At 45.1% G+C, this 20760-nt stretch overlaps 1 protein-coding gene across 1 annotated transcript in view; it reads left to right on the forward strand.

Moving 5' to 3' along the window:
• Positions 1 to 14446: 14446 nt before the first annotated feature.
• Tagap (T cell activation RhoGTPase activating protein) overlaps positions 14447 to 20760 on the forward strand; it is a 9203-nt gene continuing 2889 nt past the window's right edge. Inside the window, exons 1-9 of the mRNA XM_028772741.1 lie at positions 14447 to 14572; positions 15351 to 15434; positions 15525 to 15578; positions 15860 to 15926; positions 17101 to 17267; positions 17773 to 17934; positions 18339 to 18448; positions 19725 to 19920; positions 20488 to 20602. Coding sequence (XP_028628574.1) covers positions 15408 to 15434; positions 15525 to 15578; positions 15860 to 15926; positions 17101 to 17267; positions 17773 to 17934; positions 18339 to 18448; positions 19725 to 19920; positions 20488 to 20602 — 898 coding nt within the window. The 5' untranslated portion in view covers positions 14447 to 14572; positions 15351 to 15407. The remainder of the gene's footprint in view (positions 14573 to 15350; positions 15435 to 15524; positions 15579 to 15859; positions 15927 to 17100; positions 17268 to 17772; positions 17935 to 18338; positions 18449 to 19724; positions 19921 to 20487; positions 20603 to 20760) is intronic.

Raw genomic sequence — 20760 nt, forward strand, 5'->3', positions numbered from 1 at the left:
GTGTGTGTGTGTGTGTGTGTGTGTGTGTGTGTGTGTGTGTGTAAAACGGGGTAGGCAATACCTGAGGGATAACGGTTCTGAAATTGTCCCCTGATCTCCTTAAGCATGTGCACTGGTGAAGGTACAGTGTTATCTTAGCAAATGGAGACATACAATTGTTTTGCCACAGGAAGAAGGGTCACACTATCCCTAAAGAGCTGCGTCTATAAGAGAAGACACAGCTCTTGTTGGTCGGATAATCAATCTGCTCAGCTAGTCATTCAGTCACCTCATCAGCCGCTTCTGTCCCTGCTGTACCATGTGTTAATTTCTTCTTTAAGTCCCACATTGAGTCAGCATGAGTTAACTCTGTCCTGGGCGTTTCCATCAGACACCAGGCTTCTTAGCGGTAGCCGGAGGTGGGGCTTTTTGGCTAATGCTGTTTACCCATCTTTAAATGAAGCTTGCACTACAAATGAAATTCCTGTAAAGGCATTTGTTTTTCACTTGTCCATAACTTTCTAAAAAAAAAAAAAAAAAATTCTGAAGTTTCTCCAAATTGTTTTCAGTATAGTTCACCTTGGTTTTGTTTTGATTGGTTGTTTTTTTTTTTTTTTTTGATAGAATGGGGAAGAGGGATGAGAAATCACATTGATAATTTCTGAGTGTGGATATTTAAAATATGAATTCTTGGGTCTTATTACTTTTTAAATGCAAACCAAATGCAAACTGTTACTTTTGAGAACTCTAGGGTTGACCGTAAGCACTGGTTATCAGTGCTGTAAATCCCTTAAAAGACTTAAATATATTAATGGACGGAATTTTTAAAAATATGTACCAATGATCTTTTAAAAAAATATTTCCAATAAATTGACTTGGGTTTCCTTGAGTCCTGTGTGGTTCAAAACTCTCTGGTTGACTCAAATATCATCCTGCACTGTCCTAGGATACAACCAAATGTCCAAATTCCAAAAAGGCTGCCGTGGTCTGGAACTTGCAGAAGAAAAAGAAATTCCTGCCAGCCATAGTTTTCTTCCTGCTAAGAAAAGAGTTCAACTTGTTACTGTCTGAAGTCCACAGCACTATGGTCTAACTGCAGCCCCATGATCCCAGCTACTCCGGAGGCTAGGGCAGGCAAATCACAAGTTTAGAACCCAATGGGGCTGCAGAGTGAGTTCAAGGACAGACTAGATAGCTTAGTGAGATTCTGTCTCAAAATAAAGGTTGTTAAAGAAATCAAGGTCGTGGCTCCGTAATAGAGCACTTGCCCAATCTGTGTGAGGAGAAATCCTGGATTCCATCTGGAGTACTAGAATGGTGAGTAACTACAGGTCCTTAGGGAGAGACTGGCTGTCCGCTCCTATTAACATCAAGGACAAAGGGTTTTTCTTCCTTCTTCTGACTATCAAAGAACAAGAGAAAAAGCAGGGAAACACCCACTTTGTTCTGTGGCTACCTTTTCCATCATTCAGAGTCGCTACTTCTCCCATGAAACTTTCCTACACTGCCCCTCTAGTGAGGCAGGCAGGACAGCACTCTTCCCTCTAGACACACCCAGAAGTGTGGCTTCCGGGATAGGCCACAAAGAAACCAGAGTTTGGACCACACAGGCGATGGACTCTCCTTTCCCTTCTCAACAGGCTTTGGTGGCATACTTTCTAGAACCCAGAAGAAGATCCTGTCCCTACTCCTTGAACGGTCCCATCTGATGACTCCTCCTCATCCAGAGCTGCAGAGCGAAGGCCAGGTGTGCCTGGTACTCATACATGAAGCCTGTAGGGGCTCATGTACCCCTGAAGCCTCTGTTGGATGCCAGCTGTTTACCAGGGTCAATGGACGTGGGGTGATATTGTCAGTTTTAATGAGATGCTCATAGGCAAAGCCCCCTCTGGGACTTCATCCATAGCCTTGTTTGCAAGTCAGAGTGTGTGAAAGTCAGAGTAAAATTTTTTTTTCCTCACCACAAAAGTTTGCAGTGAACTTCTCACACAGTTTTGAACCAATTCCTACAGAGCAAACTTCCACACTTGTAATAAGTATTGGGGGTGGGGGGTGGGGTGACAAGCTAATTTCATCTCTCCATTAAACTTGGCTGTGACGTAAAAATAAGACTACCATAGACAAGTGTGGGGAACTGGGTGAGGCCCCTAGACCCTCTGGCCCTTGAGCTACATGGATTTCTTCATTGCCTCAAAAGAGACCTCTCGGGAAGAGATCCAGGGTGATGGGGCGTTCCGGGTACAGCTCCTCTGGAATAGAGGGAAGACGACGGGTCCTGTGAGGATAGTGTGAGTCATAAAACAGCTGAATTCCTGTGCCCAGGAATCGCTACAAGCGCCACGCAAGGGGTCGCATTGCAGGCACCAGCAAAGCAGCTGAATTCCTGTGCCCAGAAATCGCTACAAGCGCCACGCTGCGGGCGCCAGCAAAGTCTAAGGATCACCCATCTTTGCTTTTTTTCCAACCTCTTTGTAACCAATAAAGATGTTTGCTGATGTGTGCAAGAAGGTGAGGTAACAGGAAATGTACTCCCAGTGAGGAAGACCTCCCACTGGGGGGCACTTGAGCAACATTTAACTCTTCTCCTTGCTCTGGGTATGGAAGAGTCTGAGTGGGAGAAGGCCTGGGGCGGGCCGTGTGGGAGAGGCTTCAAGCTTAACAAGATTTTCTGTTTCTACCTGGTCATTTCTTTTGACAGTTCCACAGGGATTCCCTGTTTCTCCCTGGGAAGATATATATATATTCATTCTTCTTCCCTCCTCCTTCTCCTTCTCCTCCTCCTCCTCCCCCTTCTCCTCCTCCTCCTTCTCTTAAAACCCCACCTCTTTCCCCCAGAAGGACATCTCCTGCTTCAGCCGCCCCAGCTGGTCTCGGGGAAGCTGTGGGAAGTCCCCCTCTGCCTACCCTCTGATGCTCCTTCCACGGTGGAAGCTGAGCACACTCAGTGTAAGAATCACTTGAAAACAGGAGTCTCTGGTTGTCTGAAACAGGCCCTGCCACTCTTGGTTGAGTGTGTAAACCAGCACCTCTGGCTGGACTCGGACAATTGTCTTCAACCCCTGCTCTTAAACCTCCAAGTCACCCGCAGAATTCCCCTTCAGTTAGGAAGCGTGCTATTTCGTTTGGTCTGTCTGATCGCTTGGCTTTTTATTTGAAATACTTCCAATGAGAGAAAACAGGAACCTTGTAGCTTGCATTTACAGAAGGAGAAGTTCTGCTGGCCTATCACATCAGGGAGAAATTTTAAAATGAGAAGAAAAAGAGCCGCCAAAAAAAAAAATGTAATTTCCCCTTTGACAGTTATTTCCGAATACGGGCCTGAGAAATCGTACTCAAGAAAGTGGGGTTCAATCCAGCTATTTGCTCAGAATAGCAAGATGGCCGCCCACTTTACATAAACACCTTCGGTTTATGCCTCCTGCCCTGTGCCCTCCAGGCTCCCAGCAAACTTTCCCAGCCTCTGCCATCAGGGACTAGGCTCAAAAGTTATTGTTTTAAAGCCACACATTGCCTCTTCTTTTTTAAAATAGGGTAGCTCAGAAGGCAGAGGCTGGATTCACTTCTGGCCAACTAAAGACACACAGGCGACTGCACACAACTGCACACAGGTGACTGCACACGTTTACACACTCGTGTACGTAGGAGTCAAGTGATGCTCTCCTCGAGAAGTCTAATCCTTTGGCTCCTCTGGAAGTGGCACTGGGAGGCAGGACTTGTAGGGAGGTAGTTAAACTGATACCCACATAGGACATTTGGAGAAAGAGACAGGCTGGGAATGTGTGCACAGAGAAGACACAGAAAGAGGGCACCCATCTCCAAGCCAAGGACAGAGGTCCTGGAAAAAAATTTGCCAACAGCCTGAGCAGAACTCTGGGGGCAAATTCTGGTCTTTTAAGCATTTATTCCTACTGCAACTGTGTGTCATGATGGTTTTAGAAATCTTTGTCTATGTCTCTCTGTCTCTCTCTGTCTCTCTCTGTCTCTCTCTCACAGAGAGAGAGAGAGAGAGAGAGAGAGAGAGAGAGAGAGAGTTTGTTTAATATTGGAATAAGTGGTACAAGGCAAAGCCTTCTCCCCAGTCTATGATAGAAGTGTTGAGTGCAGAGTTCAGGAGCCCAGTAGAAGCCATTTGTCTACACTGTGAAGCATCTCACCCTTCCCTCACCATGCTCAAGGGTGTGGTCATCAACCTGTGGTGGGCATCTTCACTCCACCCATAGCCCATGGGGATGCAGGCCATTCTCCCTACAGTGAGGAACATCCAACATTTCAGAAGCTGAATAGATGTCACCTTGCTAGGATGGAGGCATGCCTGTCAACAGCAGCCAATGACTTGGAAAACTGGACCTGGCCAACACTCCTGGCGTCAGAGGCATGTTCTCCAGATTCCTCAGGCACCTCACACACTGTGAATATGAAAACTAAATCTCCCAGATCAGCCCTCGAAACTAGCACAGAAAGTCATTCTTTTCTGGAGTCTGTAAAGTCCGACTCAGAACCCTGTGACTCCGTCCTCGAGATTTTGTATCCTGAAAATAACCTTCTATGTTGCTTGTACCCATCAACTCCCTTCACACTCGTGGCTGGTTGCATTTTATTTAATATCTCTGCCGTCTACTTTAAAGTTTATTATCTTTGGGGCATGGGAGGCAGTGTGAGGAAGCAGAATTTACAATCCAGCTGCCTCAGCTTTGAAATCGCCGAGCTACAGTCTCGAACCAGTACACCATCATCTGGAAAACGCTAAAACATGCATCAGTGATGGAGGCTAGAAAGATGGTTCAAGAGGGAAGGGCACTCGCTACCAAGCCTGGCAATTTCTGCTGGATCCTTGGAACCCATGTGGCCGAAGAGAATCAACTTCTGCAAGTTACCCTCTGACTGCTACATGTGTTCTCAGCCCACACATGCCCATCCATGTGTGTGTGCGCACATACATGTACACATTAATAATTTTTTAAAAACCCAACATGTACATGCTATGAGAAACACTGTATCAGTGACTCACTAAGGTGGTTCAAAATAGAGCTGAACAGCTATGGTGGAGGAAGAAACGTGTTTTTCAACTTGTTGGCAGTGTTTTTCAGTGCTGGTTTGGTGGCTCATGGGCAAGTGTGACAATGATTTACAGTCATTTTTTGTTGTGGAGCTCCTACCACTGGACAACCACCACCTGGAGACTCAGTGTGTAAAGACAGCACCAGTATCTGTTTTGTCCTGACTCCTGGGTCATCCTGGTGGGGACTCTATTTCACCTGGGTTTGCTCAAATTCGAGTCTTTCAGATGAAACATCAGGATGGGCTGACACGCATCTAGGAGCTGGTGCAGGCACTGTGCAGGTGTACCTGACCTCTCACACTTCCAAAGGAGAGACTGGTGTCCTCATGTCTGAAGCTTCCTCAAAGATAACAAAAGTAAAAGTTGCGGGGGGGAGGGGGCACACTGGAAGTCTGCCCAACATTCATGTGGCCACATTCTCCAAGTCATGAGACCACTCGGCTTCAAGGACAGTGGAAGTAGACCCTGTCTCTTGATAGGAGTAGCTGCAAAGAGTAATGGCCACACCCAATCAATCACAGGATTGCAGCAGAATTGGCCGCTCTATGTTCTCATTTTATGAGCAAAAGACAAAGAGGTTGGAGGATGGAGTTGGGGAAGTAGAGCCTCCTATGTGGTGAGAGAAACTGAAACCTTTATCTTTTCCAGTAAGAATAATGACCTGCCGTTCAGTAGGCTGCCCACCGTCCGTGGTTGCAGCGGGAAAGAATCCTGGCACAAAAGTGCTGGATCAGTTACCCCAGAAAACCGTTTCCAAGTCTTGGCTAGCGGGCCTGTCTGCCTATTAGAGTTCTTTGTAGAGTTTTGGCTACCGTGTAGCCTAGTGGCAGGTCACTTGTCTAGCATAGGCATGATGATGTTTCATCCCTGACACCACAAGAAATACTGATGTCCTAACCCATCATTATAAATTCTAACTTTGTTCCTGAAAGATTGGTGTCTGTCTGTCTGTCTGTCTGTGTATCCAATGCTTCTAAAACCCAGCAAGAAAGCTTGGGAAGGAATGGCGTCTAAACTGCCTTCGATCCCTTGGCAAGAGAAAGCCAACTAACACCCTATCTACCATGCTGTCTGGTCACGTGTACGCAATACCTGTGGTAAAAAACTAATGTGATATGCACAGCTTCCTCATGGATGAAAGAAGCTTGCCTTCTAGTGTCCAGGAAACATAGAGTACCGTTTATGGAGAGGTAAGTGCTAAATAGCCACATGGGACACACAGGTGACTCAGGCTCAGAACGCACTGGCACAGCTGCAGTTCATTTGGTTTTCTTAACCCAGGGCAGCAAGGAGTGACACAGCAATAGTGGAATAGCATGTTTATTTGAGGTGGGGAGAAATGAAGTTAATGGCATCTGTTTAGGTAGATCTTGGACTCTAAGTGTGTCCTAGAGTATCACCTAGCAACTGTCCCGGTGATAGCTCTCAACAAAGAAGCTTGAAGGATGACTTTGGAACGACCCCCATGTATTTTTCTGGGAACACGTAGTTGAGCACATCACTGAAGAGCAGAAACAAGTCCAAATGCACAATCAGAGCAGAATTCCATCTTCTGCCAGAGAACCTGTCTCTTTGTCATTCTGGAATGTGAGCCTTTGTGAACTGCACACGGGACTCCAGGGACTCAGGTCCCTGGGTCAGAATGAGCTCCTCCATCTTGATAGCCTGCAGTCTAATTTGGGAAACGGGGTGTACATGTGAAACTAGCAATAAATGGAGGGAAACCAAACAAGGGAACTACTTAACTCCCCAAAACACTAACAAAATGCACCAGAATAGTCTGTCTAGTCCGTCAAGTATGGCTCTGAATAGGTAGCTGCAGGTGACTCTCTGTGACATGCACACTCTCAGGCTTCCCCCAAGCCTGCCAAAATAAGAGCTATGGGATGAGGCCCCGTCAGAGTTTCACAGAGCCCTTCACCCAGGAAGCTGCCATACATATTCCACTCTGAACAGCACTGTACAACATTTGAAAAATGGCTGCCCTCTGAGACTTACCAGAGTCTGCACACATGACACAGCTTAGTGAAATGGCATCCGTGGGCCTGTGGGCCTGGAGAGACAATAGCTCTGTCTGTAAAGTGCTTGCTTACTCCACACGAGTGAGAACTTTGAGTTTGGATCCGTAGCATCCACATGAAAAGCTATGCAAAGTAGCATGTACCCATAATCCACTGGGGATGTGGCGACAGGAGCTCCATCCCCACCCAGGGGCTTACTGGGCAGCCACTGTAGCCAAATTGGTATATACCAGATTAAGGAGGGGGAGAGGGAGAGAAGGAGAGGGAGAGGGGGAGAGAGGGGGCATAAGGGGGAGAACACATGTCTCAAAACAATCAGGTGGGGAGCAATTATAGGTTGAAGATAGCCAATGCTGACCTCTGGCCTACATGTGACTCCAGCGAGTGTGCATATGCACACGTGCTTGTGACACACACACACAACTTTAAAAAACAAAAGATATTTGCTCACTGTTTTCCAGTCAACATCTGAAAATTAAAGGAGAAATGTGAGTCTAATGATTTCAAAAGTTTCCTGTGCAATTTTATGGACTAAGGGCAGGAGGAGTCAGCCTCAGATTCTTGTTTATGAGGCAAGAGCCCAGGAGTAGTGGACCCCAAAGATCACAGCTGGGACCTGTTCTCTGCCATTTCAGGAGAACCCTGGTGGGATTGGACTGAGCAGTTAAGTGTGTGGGTGACTCCCACAGACAGTTCTCATGTGCCCTCAGCCTGGGCTCATCAATCTGCTTCCCTCTGGGGGCTATCATATCAGGCTTATTATTGCCAGGCTGTCTTCTTGTGGGAGACCCTCACCAGCCCTGACTCCCTGCGTAGTAATGCTTAGGGGCTGACTACAGCCCCCACTGCCTGCATCTACCACCAGAGCCCATTGCTAAGAGCTTCCCAAGTAAGATTGAGAACTTGAGAAAAAGGACCATATGTTCAAAATGAGACATTTTAAAAACTTTAAGTAGGGGGCCAGGCACAGTCACCCTGTTAGTCCCAGCACTCTGGAGGCAGAGGCAGTTGGATCTCTGTGAGTTTGAGGTCATCCTGGACTACATAGTATATTCCATGATGGCCAGGGCTATGTAGCAAGATCCTGTCCCCCACAAAAAACTGACTAACTAACTAACTAACTAACTAACTAACTAACTAACTAAACTTTTAAATAATAAGATAAAATCTCTGGGTGTCCTATACACACACACACACACACACACACACACACACACGACAAAAGCATAAAAAACAAAACGAAGCCTCAAACTAGACTACACTAAACATCTTCAAAAGACAGAGACTAACCAAGCTTGTTTCCACCGTTTCTACATTTCTCATTCAGACTTTTACTAGTGACTTTTATAAGTTGCTAACCAAAAAAAATTCACTTGTCCATTTCGCTGGTGTTTTTGTTTAGTTTTTCTTCAAAAAGTTACTCATTTTCACTGTGAGGATTGGTATTCAGGGTTGTCCTAGTAAGCTTTCTGCCATTATGGTTTCTTTGCTCGATTTGTCAGGTCAAAATGGACTCAGAAATTATAAAAGTGGGGGAAAAGAGGGAGAGATTCTTGGATTCTTCGAGTGATGTATGCTGTGAACTGAAGCCCTGCCAGTGGCACGGGGACGTCTGAAACGTCCACAACTCAGATTCTAATCTCCCCGTTTGCAGGATGTTTTATGTCTAATTCTTCGTTTGGATCCTGATAACTGACCAAGGCAATTTTAAAAGATCTCTTTGTCCTAACCTTTCTTGGATTTCAAGCCAGCTTTCTGAAGACATGGAGTTCTTCAAATATTATTTTATATCGAGGCCATTTTACATTCTGACACAAAGACAAATGAATTATGCAAATATCTGAGGTGGAAATCTAAGCCATGTGCGCTGGTAACTGCAGAAACATGGGTGTTCATGAGCACAAGAGAAGATTCGGCCAGACCCGGTGACTCTGTTCATTCTTTGAGGGATGCTGGCGTCCCAACAAACCTCAGAGAAGTTTAGGTAATCCTTGTTCAATAAAAGTTAGAGTTAAAATTTGGATAGAGGGCGGCCTTTTTCCTACCAGAGGAGGGAGACAGGGAGGGAGGGAGGGAGGGAGGGAGGGAGGGAGAGAGAGAGAGAGAGAGAGAGAGAGAGAGAGAGAGAGAGAGAGAGATGTGAACTTCATTTATTCTGGCCCAGATTGGCACTATATGTGGGCTCTTACTCTGAGCCTCAGGGGCGGTTGAAAACCTTCCTCCTGTTGTTTACTGCCGCCTATCAACTGTCCTATGTTGTAGAAATGTTTAATCTCACTCAGGGGCTTCTATCTCGCCTTTGATTATTCAGTTCCCAGATAAAAGATACATGTGACCTTTAATTTATAATAAGCCTTTATCAGCACTAAAGTTGGGCAGACATCTACCCTCCGTGCTATTACAATCTACTTTCCTATCGATAACCCTGAGTTGTTACTATCTTCCACCCGGGCCACTCTTGCCCTCCATGCTATTAGAATCTACTTTCCTCTTGATAACCCTGAGTTACTACTTACTATCTTCCATCCGGGCCACCCTTGATTCCAATTGGCCTTCTCTTATGGTCCATGATTTTAAGATTTTTACCCCATGGCGTCTTCTCTTCTGACTGAGATTAAATATTTCTACAACAGTCCCAGTTCTTTCTTAGAGGTAAAGCAGATAAGAAGTCACCATATTAAACAAAAACAAAACCTCGGAAGGCCAGGATATTGTGCAGCATTCTGAATCCCAAGTTATCACTTAAAGGTAACAGCCAAGACCCAGTCTGGCTACAGGGCCCATAAGGCTAACCAGACTGTGGTTCCTTCCCAACCTCAAATCCTAATTCTAAGTCTTAATTCTCGGGGCTTCTTCTGTATCATCTAAAGAGGACATCCCTAGGACAGTGGGGAATCTGACTTTATCAACTGAGCCATCTGTTCAGCCCTGCAGTTTTTAATCTTGAGAAATTCGCAGTGAGATTTCGATGCTCTCATTTCTTCAAACGGTCTTTGTAGAAAAACAGTGACGTGCAATGTGACTCCTGTAAAACCCTAGTCTGGAAATGTAAAAGGATAAAGTGGACGTGGTTACCTGCTCTCTAGAGACTCTGTCCAAAGGGGAAGAGCCTGGAAGAGTCTCTTAGTAGAGGGGATGGAACTTCAGCTAGTTTCAAGGCCAGGATAGGATTTCCAGCAGGTAGATGTTGGGGTGAGCCTACCGTCAGTTTATCAGATGCAGAAAACTGGAGGGTGATTTTAGTGGATGGCAGTAGGCTGACAGCTCATGACAGGAGTCAGAAGAACTTATAGGAAAGGCTGCCTTCCCCTTTACAATCATTCATAACTTGAACTTTCAAGAAGATTGACCTTTGTGTCAGTCTGTAGGTGGCCAGGTACTGGGGTGGTGTGATGGTTTGTGTATGCTTGGCCCACTGTTTGGAGGTGTGGCCTTGTTTGAGTAGCTGTGGCCTTGTTGGAGTAGGTGTATCACTGTGGGTGTGGGCTTTAAGACCCTCATCCTAGCTGCCTGGAAATCAGTATTCTACTAGCAGTCTTCAGATGAAGATGTAGAACTCTCAGCTCCTCCTGCACCATGCCTGCCTGGATGCTGCCATGTTCCTGACTTGATGATAATGGACTGAATCTCAGAACATGTAAGCCAGGCCCAATTAAATATTATCATTTATAAGACTTGCCTTGGTCGTGGTGTCTGTTCACAGCAGTAAAACCCTAAGACAGGTGATGCTGAATGCTTGAAGGAAACCATGAACTCTTCGGGAAAGCAGGAATTTGTGCAGAGAACTGTTGATGGGAACGGGAATGAGGTGGAGGGATACAGGGATCTGCCCCAGGTCAGTGGTTCTCAATCTTCCCAATGCTTTAATACAGTTCCATATGCTGTGGTGAACCCCGGCCATAAAATTATGTTCATTGTGCCTTCATAACTGTAATTTGGCTGCTGTTTTGAATCATGATGTAAATATCTGATACGCAGGAGATCTGGTGGGACCCCTGTGGAAGAGTCATTTGCCACCACTCCCCAAGGGCTCACGACCCACAGGTTGAGAACTGCTACCCTGAGTGGCTGCTTCCCAGGTAGACAGGGCAAACGGTTCACGGTAAATGATCCGCAAGGTCTTGTGCACCAACAGGCAAAACAAAAGTGGTCACTGAGACTGGAAGTTGGAAAAGGAACAAAGGTACTTCTCCACAACACACACACACACACACCACAGTGTGTGAGGCATGACCCCCTACGGCAGAGCCTCCTGTCCTCATAGACTGGCCACGGTGAGAGCAGAGGCGGGAGTGGTGAAGATTGCTGGTTAGAACCAGGAACCAGGTGGCGAGAGTCCTGGAATTGGAAGTGTGGTTACAAGTGTGGTTCTTGGGGAGAACCTGACCCTGCAAACGCCATCTGGTTTCCTTCCCATCAACTGAAGACAAAACATGCAGGAGGATACAAGCTTGTTCTTCAAAGAAATGGGCTAGAGAAAGAAAATGCAAAAAAAGCAAACAAACAAGTATATATCATTTCAGCTTTAAAAATGTGACAGGGCCTAGAGAGTGCTCAGCAGATTGGGGCTCTGGCTGCTCTGGCACAGGACCTGGATTTAGTTCCCAGCATCAACAGGGAGGCTTACAATCATTTGTAACTCTCATTCCAGGGACTCTGATGCCCCTTCTTTGCAGGCACCAGGTGCACACATACTTGGTGCACATACATACACGCAGGCAAAACACCCATACATAGAAAATAAAAATAAATCTTACTTTCAATCTTTAAAAAAAAATAAAGGCAAGAATATTTCCAAATGTCACACTGTCTTTACAAATGTTCCTACTGCTATGAAAACTGCCATCAGTATCATTGTGAGCTTTTCAGTGTCAGGGGACAGGCCTGTCTTCCGAGGACAGCTCTATTTCCACCTCTGCTCCTGCTGCATAGCATTTGGAAAGAACCACATCAATGAAAGAACTTTTCAGTGCCACAGCTGGACCATCTGCCAGCGATGGCTCTCTAACAGTTGCACAGATGAATCTATTAGTTAGGTGTTGACTGTTGGGTTCTCCAGGGATGCCGACACTGATGAATGTCTTTCCTCTGGGTTTGGGATCAACTGTGAGGTCCTATAAAAGCCAACATTCTTTTGCTTTAGAAATGTGAGGTCCCAGGTTACTCTTTTCTGTTGTCATGGTTACTGCTGATTTTTCGGGGGGGTGGGAGAGGGGAAGGGGATTATAACTCAACACCTCCCTTAGTTACTAAAAGTTGGACATTGTTGGTCTGTGGAGAGTTATAGGCACACATTTGTCAATGTAGGGGTCTGGAGAATGGCTCCATGGGTAAGGGTGTACTACTCAAGCTTGAGGAGCTGAGTTTAGATCCCTGATACCCACAGAGAAGCCAGCATGGCAGTATGTTCCTATAACCCTAGCTGTGGGCAGAGGCTGGACAGGGGATTAACTGGATAATCAATCTAGACAAGTTGGTAGACACTCTAAGCCCAGTAAAGAGACCCTGTCTCAAAAGTAAGACAAAACGACACTTAACTGTGGCCTCCATAAGCACACCTGTGCAGAATCGTGACATTGCATACCACACACATACATATCATATACCCAACGCATACATGCACACTCAGATCTGTTGATATAGCTGTTTCTGCAGGTCACCACATCATTGATTGGGCAAATTGTGCTTTATTTATTATTAACAGAAGTGAGAATAAATCTGAAGTTTCAGGACTGTGTCCTAAATCTGAGTCTCTGCTAGCTAAGTGTTCCTCGTGAGGACTTGACAAAGCAGGTATAGATGACCTGCCTCCGCTCACTAATGAACCACCTGAAGGGTTGGTTACCCTGAGGGAAAGCATGAACCGGTTTGGCGCTCAGGATGGGAAGGCCCAGCTGAATGACTTGAGCAACTGTGACTAGAGGAACTCTGGTTGTCCATCCTGTGACACAAGAAGACATACCTCAGCACGGACTGCTAATAACTGTGCAACGAAAGTCTTGAGATACAAGTACGAAGAACTTAAAAAGGTGTTAGGTATGACTTAGCAGGCTCATATTTTAACCTCAGGACCGTATGCAGAGTTCATGGTAATGCCAAGAATGAGGGCTGGTGACCCGGAGAACAATGATTACACCAAGGCTCAGAAACCTCCCATCTCAAGAAGAGCTGAGCTGTCTCTTTGTGGGATGCTACAGATGCTGAGTCTAAGAGTTCTATATATCAGAAGGGAACTCGGAATTAAGATGAAGCATCTAGAAAGTGGGTTCTATTTTCACATAACCAAGAAAGAGCCTTCTGCCTGGTGACGAGAGAAGGCTTTCTCCAGAGTAGCAGCGACCTTGACATTAGAGAACCCCAAGACCAATCCTGGATTAGGGTACAGCTCAGAGTCTGGGTGTGTTCTGAGGGGCATGTTTTAATCTCCAGCACCAAAAACATAACCCCTTAGACAATTCAGTGGAACGCTGCAGAGCCAAACCTCAAATTATCGGTGGGACATTCAAAGCCATAGTCCTGAGGTGTGATCTCAGTCCATGTCCATACAGGTCCTGATTTGGTCTCAAAGGAAAAAGAGGAGGTCACATAACAGAAGACACCAGATTGGAGGGCAATTTTACATGCAGTGTAATTTACAGCATCTGCATTTCAAACCATTTCATTCTTTTAAATTTTCCAAAGATGCTTCCATATTGGCAAACATGTGACACTTTTACTCCACTTTGGAAAGTTGTTGATCCTAAAATGAACACATCCGTGCTCATCTGACTGCCTCTGTATTTCACAATCGACTTAGGGCTGTGATTCTCTACATGAGAAATAAATGTATTTCTCAGTGGGCAATTCCCCTAGTTCCAAAGAAACTAATGTAGCTTTCGAGGGTAATTTTCAAAGAGGGGAAGTCATCCCTCTGTCTCTGTCCTGGTTTTATAGCAACACCCTGCACCTGGATGTGACAATTAATATCTAGTCCTGGTGGATGGAGAGGATGGTGGGTGAAAGGCAATCGCACCCAAACAGGACACTCAAAGCAGGCAGGGGGCCGGCATGACCAATTCGAAAAGAAAATGTTTACACGCAGAATAATAAAATTTTTCATTCTGCACACACCACCTTTGACATTAACCAGAGCCACCTCCTATGTTCAATATGTCATGGTTTCCACTCTTAGTAGTTTGTAGAAATTTTTACTTTGAAATGGGGGTGGCAATTGGGAGGGGGGCAGGCTCGGAAAGAACCGGCACTGCCCTAAAAGGAATGAGGAAGTCAGAGCGGAGCAGTCTCTGGCTGGCTCTGGCTATGTGACAGCCCATGATGTTCTTTCCGGCCCCAGTAATATTCTGAGTTTCCACCTGCCCGCCCCCGCTGCATATAACACTCAGCACATGAGGCTGAAGGCCTCCAGTGCCTTGTCTCTGTGGGTGGATTCCTAGGGTCAGAGTGTCATGTTGTGTCTCCCGTTTTCCACAGTTCGCCAAAGGTAAAAAGAGCTCTGGCTGAAGACCCTATCTGGGTAAGTACTGTAGATTAACAGGACAGAACATAAACTGCCTTATGGGTTGAGGGTCTTGGGTTCCTGAAGTCTCGGAACCAGTAACACTAAAAACAGCTCTACTGAGAAATGAAAATGCAGAGTGCTCAGCGGCCGTGTGTCAGCTGCAACTTGGGGGTTTAGGGATTCTGTAAATATTATCTTTTGTTTCTGTATACTGTATATAGTGTCCTGGAGATAAGTTTCTGTCTTACTTGGGTAACATCAGAGTAACCCAGAGCTTTTAATATAGTACGTATGAGCACTCACAAAAGCAAGTCTTAGTTGTTGTAATGTGTGTTCAGGCTTTCCTGATGGGAACTTAGTAACACACAACAAAGTTTAGGAGTAGTAAAGACGTCTGGCTTAAAGAATTCAGGGATAAGTTTCTCAGAGGCTGTTCTTAATCATAGGTGACATTTAGTAACTAAGACTGATGTTATCTTATTTCATGGAAACGTCGGGTTTTTTTTTTATTTCATTTGGATAAAATAAAAGGCAAATGAGAAGTTGGACAAGGTTCTCACCATGCTTCTTAGTGGGAGCCCGGTTTTAAGTGAAAACTTCTATCCAGTAATCCAGTAGCTTTAAGAAAACTTTTATCCAGTAATCCAGTAGCTTTAAGAAAACTTTTATCCAGTAAACCAGTAGCTTTAAGCTCTTGGTCTTTCTTTTTTTTTTCCAAATTGACTTTGAAATTTGAATTTGACTGGTCTGGTTATTCTATTGTCTAACTCTTTTCATTCATGATTTATTGTAGACAGGACCAAAGCTCGAAGTAGTGAAAATTCCCCTTGGACTGTGAGCCTCGATTCCAATGAAACTGATAAGCAGCCTCGATGGTGTACGTGAGTTCTCTGCACCTGCTAATTCATCTTGTCCAGAGACAAGAGTCGAAGGACCTTCATTGACGTTCCTTTTTCCTCTCTTTTAGTCAAAAACACTTAATGCCAACAACATGGAGACATTAACTGAATGTCAGTCAGAGGTAAGAAAGTAATGTTTTAAACTTTTTATTTGCATTGTAATTAGGTAAAAGACTCTGTTGCCCGTTTGGGTTGTTTAATTATCAGTGTAAGATGAACATCAGGTTATAAACTAAACATGCCTGTTGAGATCTTCCAGAACAATGTTGATCTGAGAAGATGAAAGACAGAATCAATGCATTTGACTTAATTTCCAAGATGAATAAAAGGCTGTATTGCACTTTGTGGAGAAAGATAGGGTGTCCTCGGGTATCACTATTTTAAATGAAATGCATGTTTTCAGGGTGATATCAAGGTGCTTCCACTGCTGACATCATGTGAGAGTGAAGACAGCATTTGCCAGCTAATTGGTGAGTTTTGAAAACATACTGATCCCTCCTGCGCGCCTAACTAGTGCTCTCGGTTTGCAAAACCACAGGGCTTTTACTTTACTGAGAATTGGTTTTCTAAGTGTTCTGAGAGACCGCAGAACATTAACCCTTGACTAAGACAGCCAGAGCTGTAGAGGGAAGATTCTGTCCACGGCCCAGTGCCCAGCTCCACACGGGGTTTCCAAGCGGGTTGCCAAGCCTCAGAACTTGTAAGGCTTCAGGACAGAAGCGTGCGCACATTGGAGAAACAGACACTGCCCTTCTCACCCCTTGCTTCCTTCTCTAGTGGAGACCGCACCTAAGCGCCTGTGAGGCAATCGTTGCTGATCTGCAACCTCAAAGAATCAGGCACCCTTTCTTATCATCTTTCATAACACATTTCATTACGATATACATCAGATCTGACCACCCCTCCCAAAGTATCAGAATGGGCCTCTCATTCTTGTCTTCCATTTGCTGGTACAAAAATATGTAAATGGTAGGATACTTGGCAAAGTGTCAAGCCTTGGTGGCAACCTGCTTGGAGAAACAGGTGCTAGTTTCTGAAATAAAGCTGGATCTGGGTGACTACAGGATTCCCCGGGTGATATACCGCCCTCTAGTGGTGGTTAGGTACTAGGCTGGAGATGAACAGCCAGCCCTACCCAGAATCTTCTAAAAGATCTTCGAAAGGAAGCAAAACACTTCCTCTCTGTAACTTTCACATTCAAAGAAATAAATTAAAACAATATCCATTAATCAGAAATACATTCTCTGTAGTCATTAGGAATACGTTAAAATGGGTGGTTTTGACCCGCACCGTTGAAATTTCGCTAGTTTTCTGTAGGTAAAAGCTGTGAATATAAAAACAGGAAAGGTGGGGCGTTTGAGGAACACTGGTGTTGATGTTGAGGGACTGGCTACCCTGGCAACGTGTGGTTGTTTTAGGGTTGATTTTTCTAGATCACGGTTCATGCCCTTGGCCTTCTGGAGCTTTCGACAGTGGGTTTTGTTGGGTTTTATTGTTGTTGTTTTTTGTTTTTTAACTTTTGTTTTTCAACGCTGAATGCTATAGGTAGGACGATGTAGGCGATACCATCCATGTTCTAATTTGGATCTTGGCTTGTTATTGACATGGATTTTTCTCTGTATCTTCTTGTTTCCTTGGCTACAGAAGTTAAGAAAAGAAAGAAAGTGCTGTCCTGGCCGTCTCTCATAAGAAAGCTCTCTCCTTTATCCGACTTCTCTGGGTCATTGGAACCAGAACTGAAAGTGTCGCTGTTTGATCAACCTTTGTCAACCATCTGTGGGGAGAACGACTCACTCCCCAGACCCATCCAGGTAGGTGTGTGTGAACTCTAAACCTAATTCCCTTTCCTGTGGGACCTGAAAAGTCTGTGGGAAGTCTGAACACGCCTTTCAAAGAAAGCCTCCCCCTACTGTTCAGTGTAGGAGAGGAGCCGCCTGCCGACGGTACCCATCAATATACTGAGTAGTGGGTCCTCCCTCAGTCCTCTGTCTTGTGGATTGGAGAGGGTGGGACATTTGTAACTTCTAAAAACTCATCAGAGAGGGAGCAGAAGATGTCTGTGGGATAAACTAGTTTCTATGGAAGCATTTGGGAGGAGACCCGAAATAATTTTCAAATGTGCAAAATTAATGCTTTCAAAATATACCTCGTCTGAAAAAAAAATGAGTAAAAAGGCATCATTGGTAGCGCTGGCTTCGTTAGCTTCTAAGTCTCTCCTCCTGTAACAGGAGCCTACAGATAGGTTTCCATGTTTTAACAGCAGCAGCGTGGATATCTCCAAATGACTGTTTTCTGATGTTGTGTCTGCTCCCGCAGGACATCCTCACCATCCTCTGCCTTAAAGGTCCTTCGACTGAAGGAATATTCAGGAAAGCTGCCAGTGAGAAAGCCCGCAAGGAGCTGAAGGAGGAGCTTAACAGTGGGGGCTCGGTGAATCTGAACCAGCTCCCTGTGCACCTCCTGGCTGTGGTCTTCAAGGTGAGCCTGCGGCACTTGCACCACATGGCCTGTTGAGGGCGCGCTGACAAACTCATCGGGAGGCCCGGGCCTGGCACTGCTCCCTGCCAGGCAAAGGCAGCTTGGACCAGGAGTTTAGTTTTTTCTCAGTCAAACCTTTCCATTATTCATACAAGCACCTCTGTTTCAATGATCCTGGATTTCAACAGAAAGGGTGGCATGAAATTCTCTCAAAACATTATTTGATTGCCCCATGGGCTAGTCCATTCATAAATCTGGTCTCCCCAGATTTCACCTACCTAGGGACAGTGCATCTTACTATGCTGGTTACTGGTGGGTTCTTAAGAACTCTGTAAATTTGGAAGGGCTCCCTAAAAGAAGTAAATACAGCAATGTGACTTGGGTACACTTTTTTCTCCCTCCAGGACTTCCTCCGAGGAATCCCCTTGAAGCTGCTCTCCTGTGACCTCTTTGAGGACTGGATGGGCGCCCTGGAGAAGCCCAGCGAGGAGGACAGAATCGAGGCCCTGAAGCAGTAAGTTCTCTGGCCCTGCAGGAGGCAAGGCCTCCATCTTCGATCCTTCATAAAACTGTGCACGTGCTTCAAGATTCCTTTCTGGCTCACGGAAACTGTGAGGTCCAGGGAACCTGAGTGGACCTGCCCGTCTGCTCCCATCATGGAAGCCAGGAAGATTCCTGGGTATTTAAAGGAAGTAGTTCTACCCATTGAGAGAAAGCACTTCTTAAAAAGCAGAAAGCAAACTTCAGTACTCAGAGATTCCGAGGTGGGAGGGAGGGAACCTAAACACAGGAGTAGTTTTTAAAGGCACAAGATGAACTCAGACCCCTGAATGCTTTACCACAGGCTAGACAACAAGAGTTATCCTTAATGTCATTAACTGGTGTCTTGCCAACCACTGTTCTCTCATAAACTCTTATGACACCACTGAGCAACTTGGAAGAAATTGTTTTGTTCATAAATTTCCAAAGCAAACTGCAAATTTAAAGAAAAAGATCAAATTCCAATAGCTAGCATTTTATAATGGAAGTGTGACCTCTGTATTACTGGAGAATCCCAGAGGCCTTCCGCTAATATGCCAGCACTCTTGCTGTGACCTCAGAAAGCTCATCAACATGCAATAGTTGTCCCCATGGCCAAGTATTTTCCAGAAACATTTACCAGAAAGAAGATAGTTTCTGCCCCTACCCTCCCTCCCCCCACCCCAAGAATAATAAATTTATCGCAATGTTTCTGCTTGCACGTAAAAGTCTTTTCTAAAAATAACACTAAGAAATGAAAAGGACCCATGTATTGGATTCACTTCATTTTTTGAAATATGTAAAGAATCTAATTTAAGATTCTAATTTGTTATCACTAGAGCAATGCCTGGTTATAAACATGCTTTTATAGATTAGTTCTCGCTAAAGATTTCTCAGGATGATATAAAAATAGGTGATCTTCATTTGAAAATTACAGTCTAAAGTGGTGTTTGGAAGCCAGTCTCATAGGGCCTGATAGAGAAAGAATTCTGACACAGTTATTTAATGACGTAACAAAATTGTTTTCAAAATGTAGGGCAGACTGTGACAGTTAAACAGGCGCTGATTCACAGTCAGCATTCCTGTGCGTGCTAAAGACCGGCACTATTGGAGTCCTGCTACAACCACAGGGAGTCCCTGAACGAGCGTTTCACAATGTTTCTTGTGAAAACGCACCTTCCTCGTTTTAAAGGAAGTCTGGTTTGGGTGGAACCTTCCAAGAGGCCATACTAAAACTACGTGAAAATCATCGTCCCTCAACTTTATTCCAGGGTTACTGATCGCCTCCCCCGGCCCAACCTCCTCCTGCTCAGACATTTGGTCTACGTGCTCCACCTCATCAGCAAGAATTCGGAAGTCAACAAGATGGACTCCAGCAACCTAGCCATCTGCATTGGACCCAACATGCTCACTCTGAAGAATGACCAGAGCCTGTCCTTCCAGGCCCAGAGGGACCTGAACAATAAGGTATGTCCTGCCTCTGTGTGAGAAACTCCCTGGTCACGAGCCTACTCTCTGTAAAATGCCAAGCACTGAAATGCTTGTGGTTTGAGTTTCTCAAATGACTCGGGGACCACAGTGGAGATCTGAACTGCAGGATGTGCTTGTCCTGGTTCCACCCTCAGAGAAACTTGCATTTGCTGAAGCACAAAATATATGCATCCTCTGTTGTCCTGGGAGACAGAGCAGAGTAACAGACACAACACTACCCCCACAGCTGGAAAAAAACCACTCTGTTCTCTTCATCCTGTGTATCACACTCTGCCTGTTCAGCTAGAAATCTGAACAAGTACTTCCTTAAATGAAATTGTAGTTACTTCAAAGTTTTTTTTTAATTCTGAAAAAAATGCATGCCTCAAAAATATAATAATAAAGTATATTTATTATTCCAATGTGCTTTCCAGGCACATGAAAGTATCCAGTCTTAATTCTGCCACTTCCTGAATAGTTGACCCTGATACGGCCTCACCCTTTGCTACCTGTTTTATGAATGCACTTAAGCTGACAAACTGATTATTTTCTCCTTTTTTACAGGTTAAGATCTTGGTGGAATTCCTCATTGACAACTGCTTTGAAATATTTGGGGAGAACATCCCGACACATTCCCGAATCACTTCTGACGACTCCCTGGAACACACTGACAGTTCAGGTACGGAACATTCTGTCACTTGAGTGTGGTTCTGGGGAGAAGTTCCCGCAGCCATAGGTGCTCCGTGCAGAGATTCAAAGCATTCCTCATATTAGGAGCAGGGTTCACCGTCACAAGTCAGAACTCTGTAAGGAAGCCGCTAACCACAGAGATTCACA

Source organism: Grammomys surdaster, unplaced genomic scaffold (assembly GCF_004785775.1).
Source record: "Grammomys surdaster isolate TR1022 unplaced genomic scaffold, NIH_TR_1.0 218, whole genome shotgun sequence".
NCBI lineage: Eukaryota > Metazoa > Chordata > Mammalia > Rodentia > Muridae > Grammomys > Grammomys surdaster.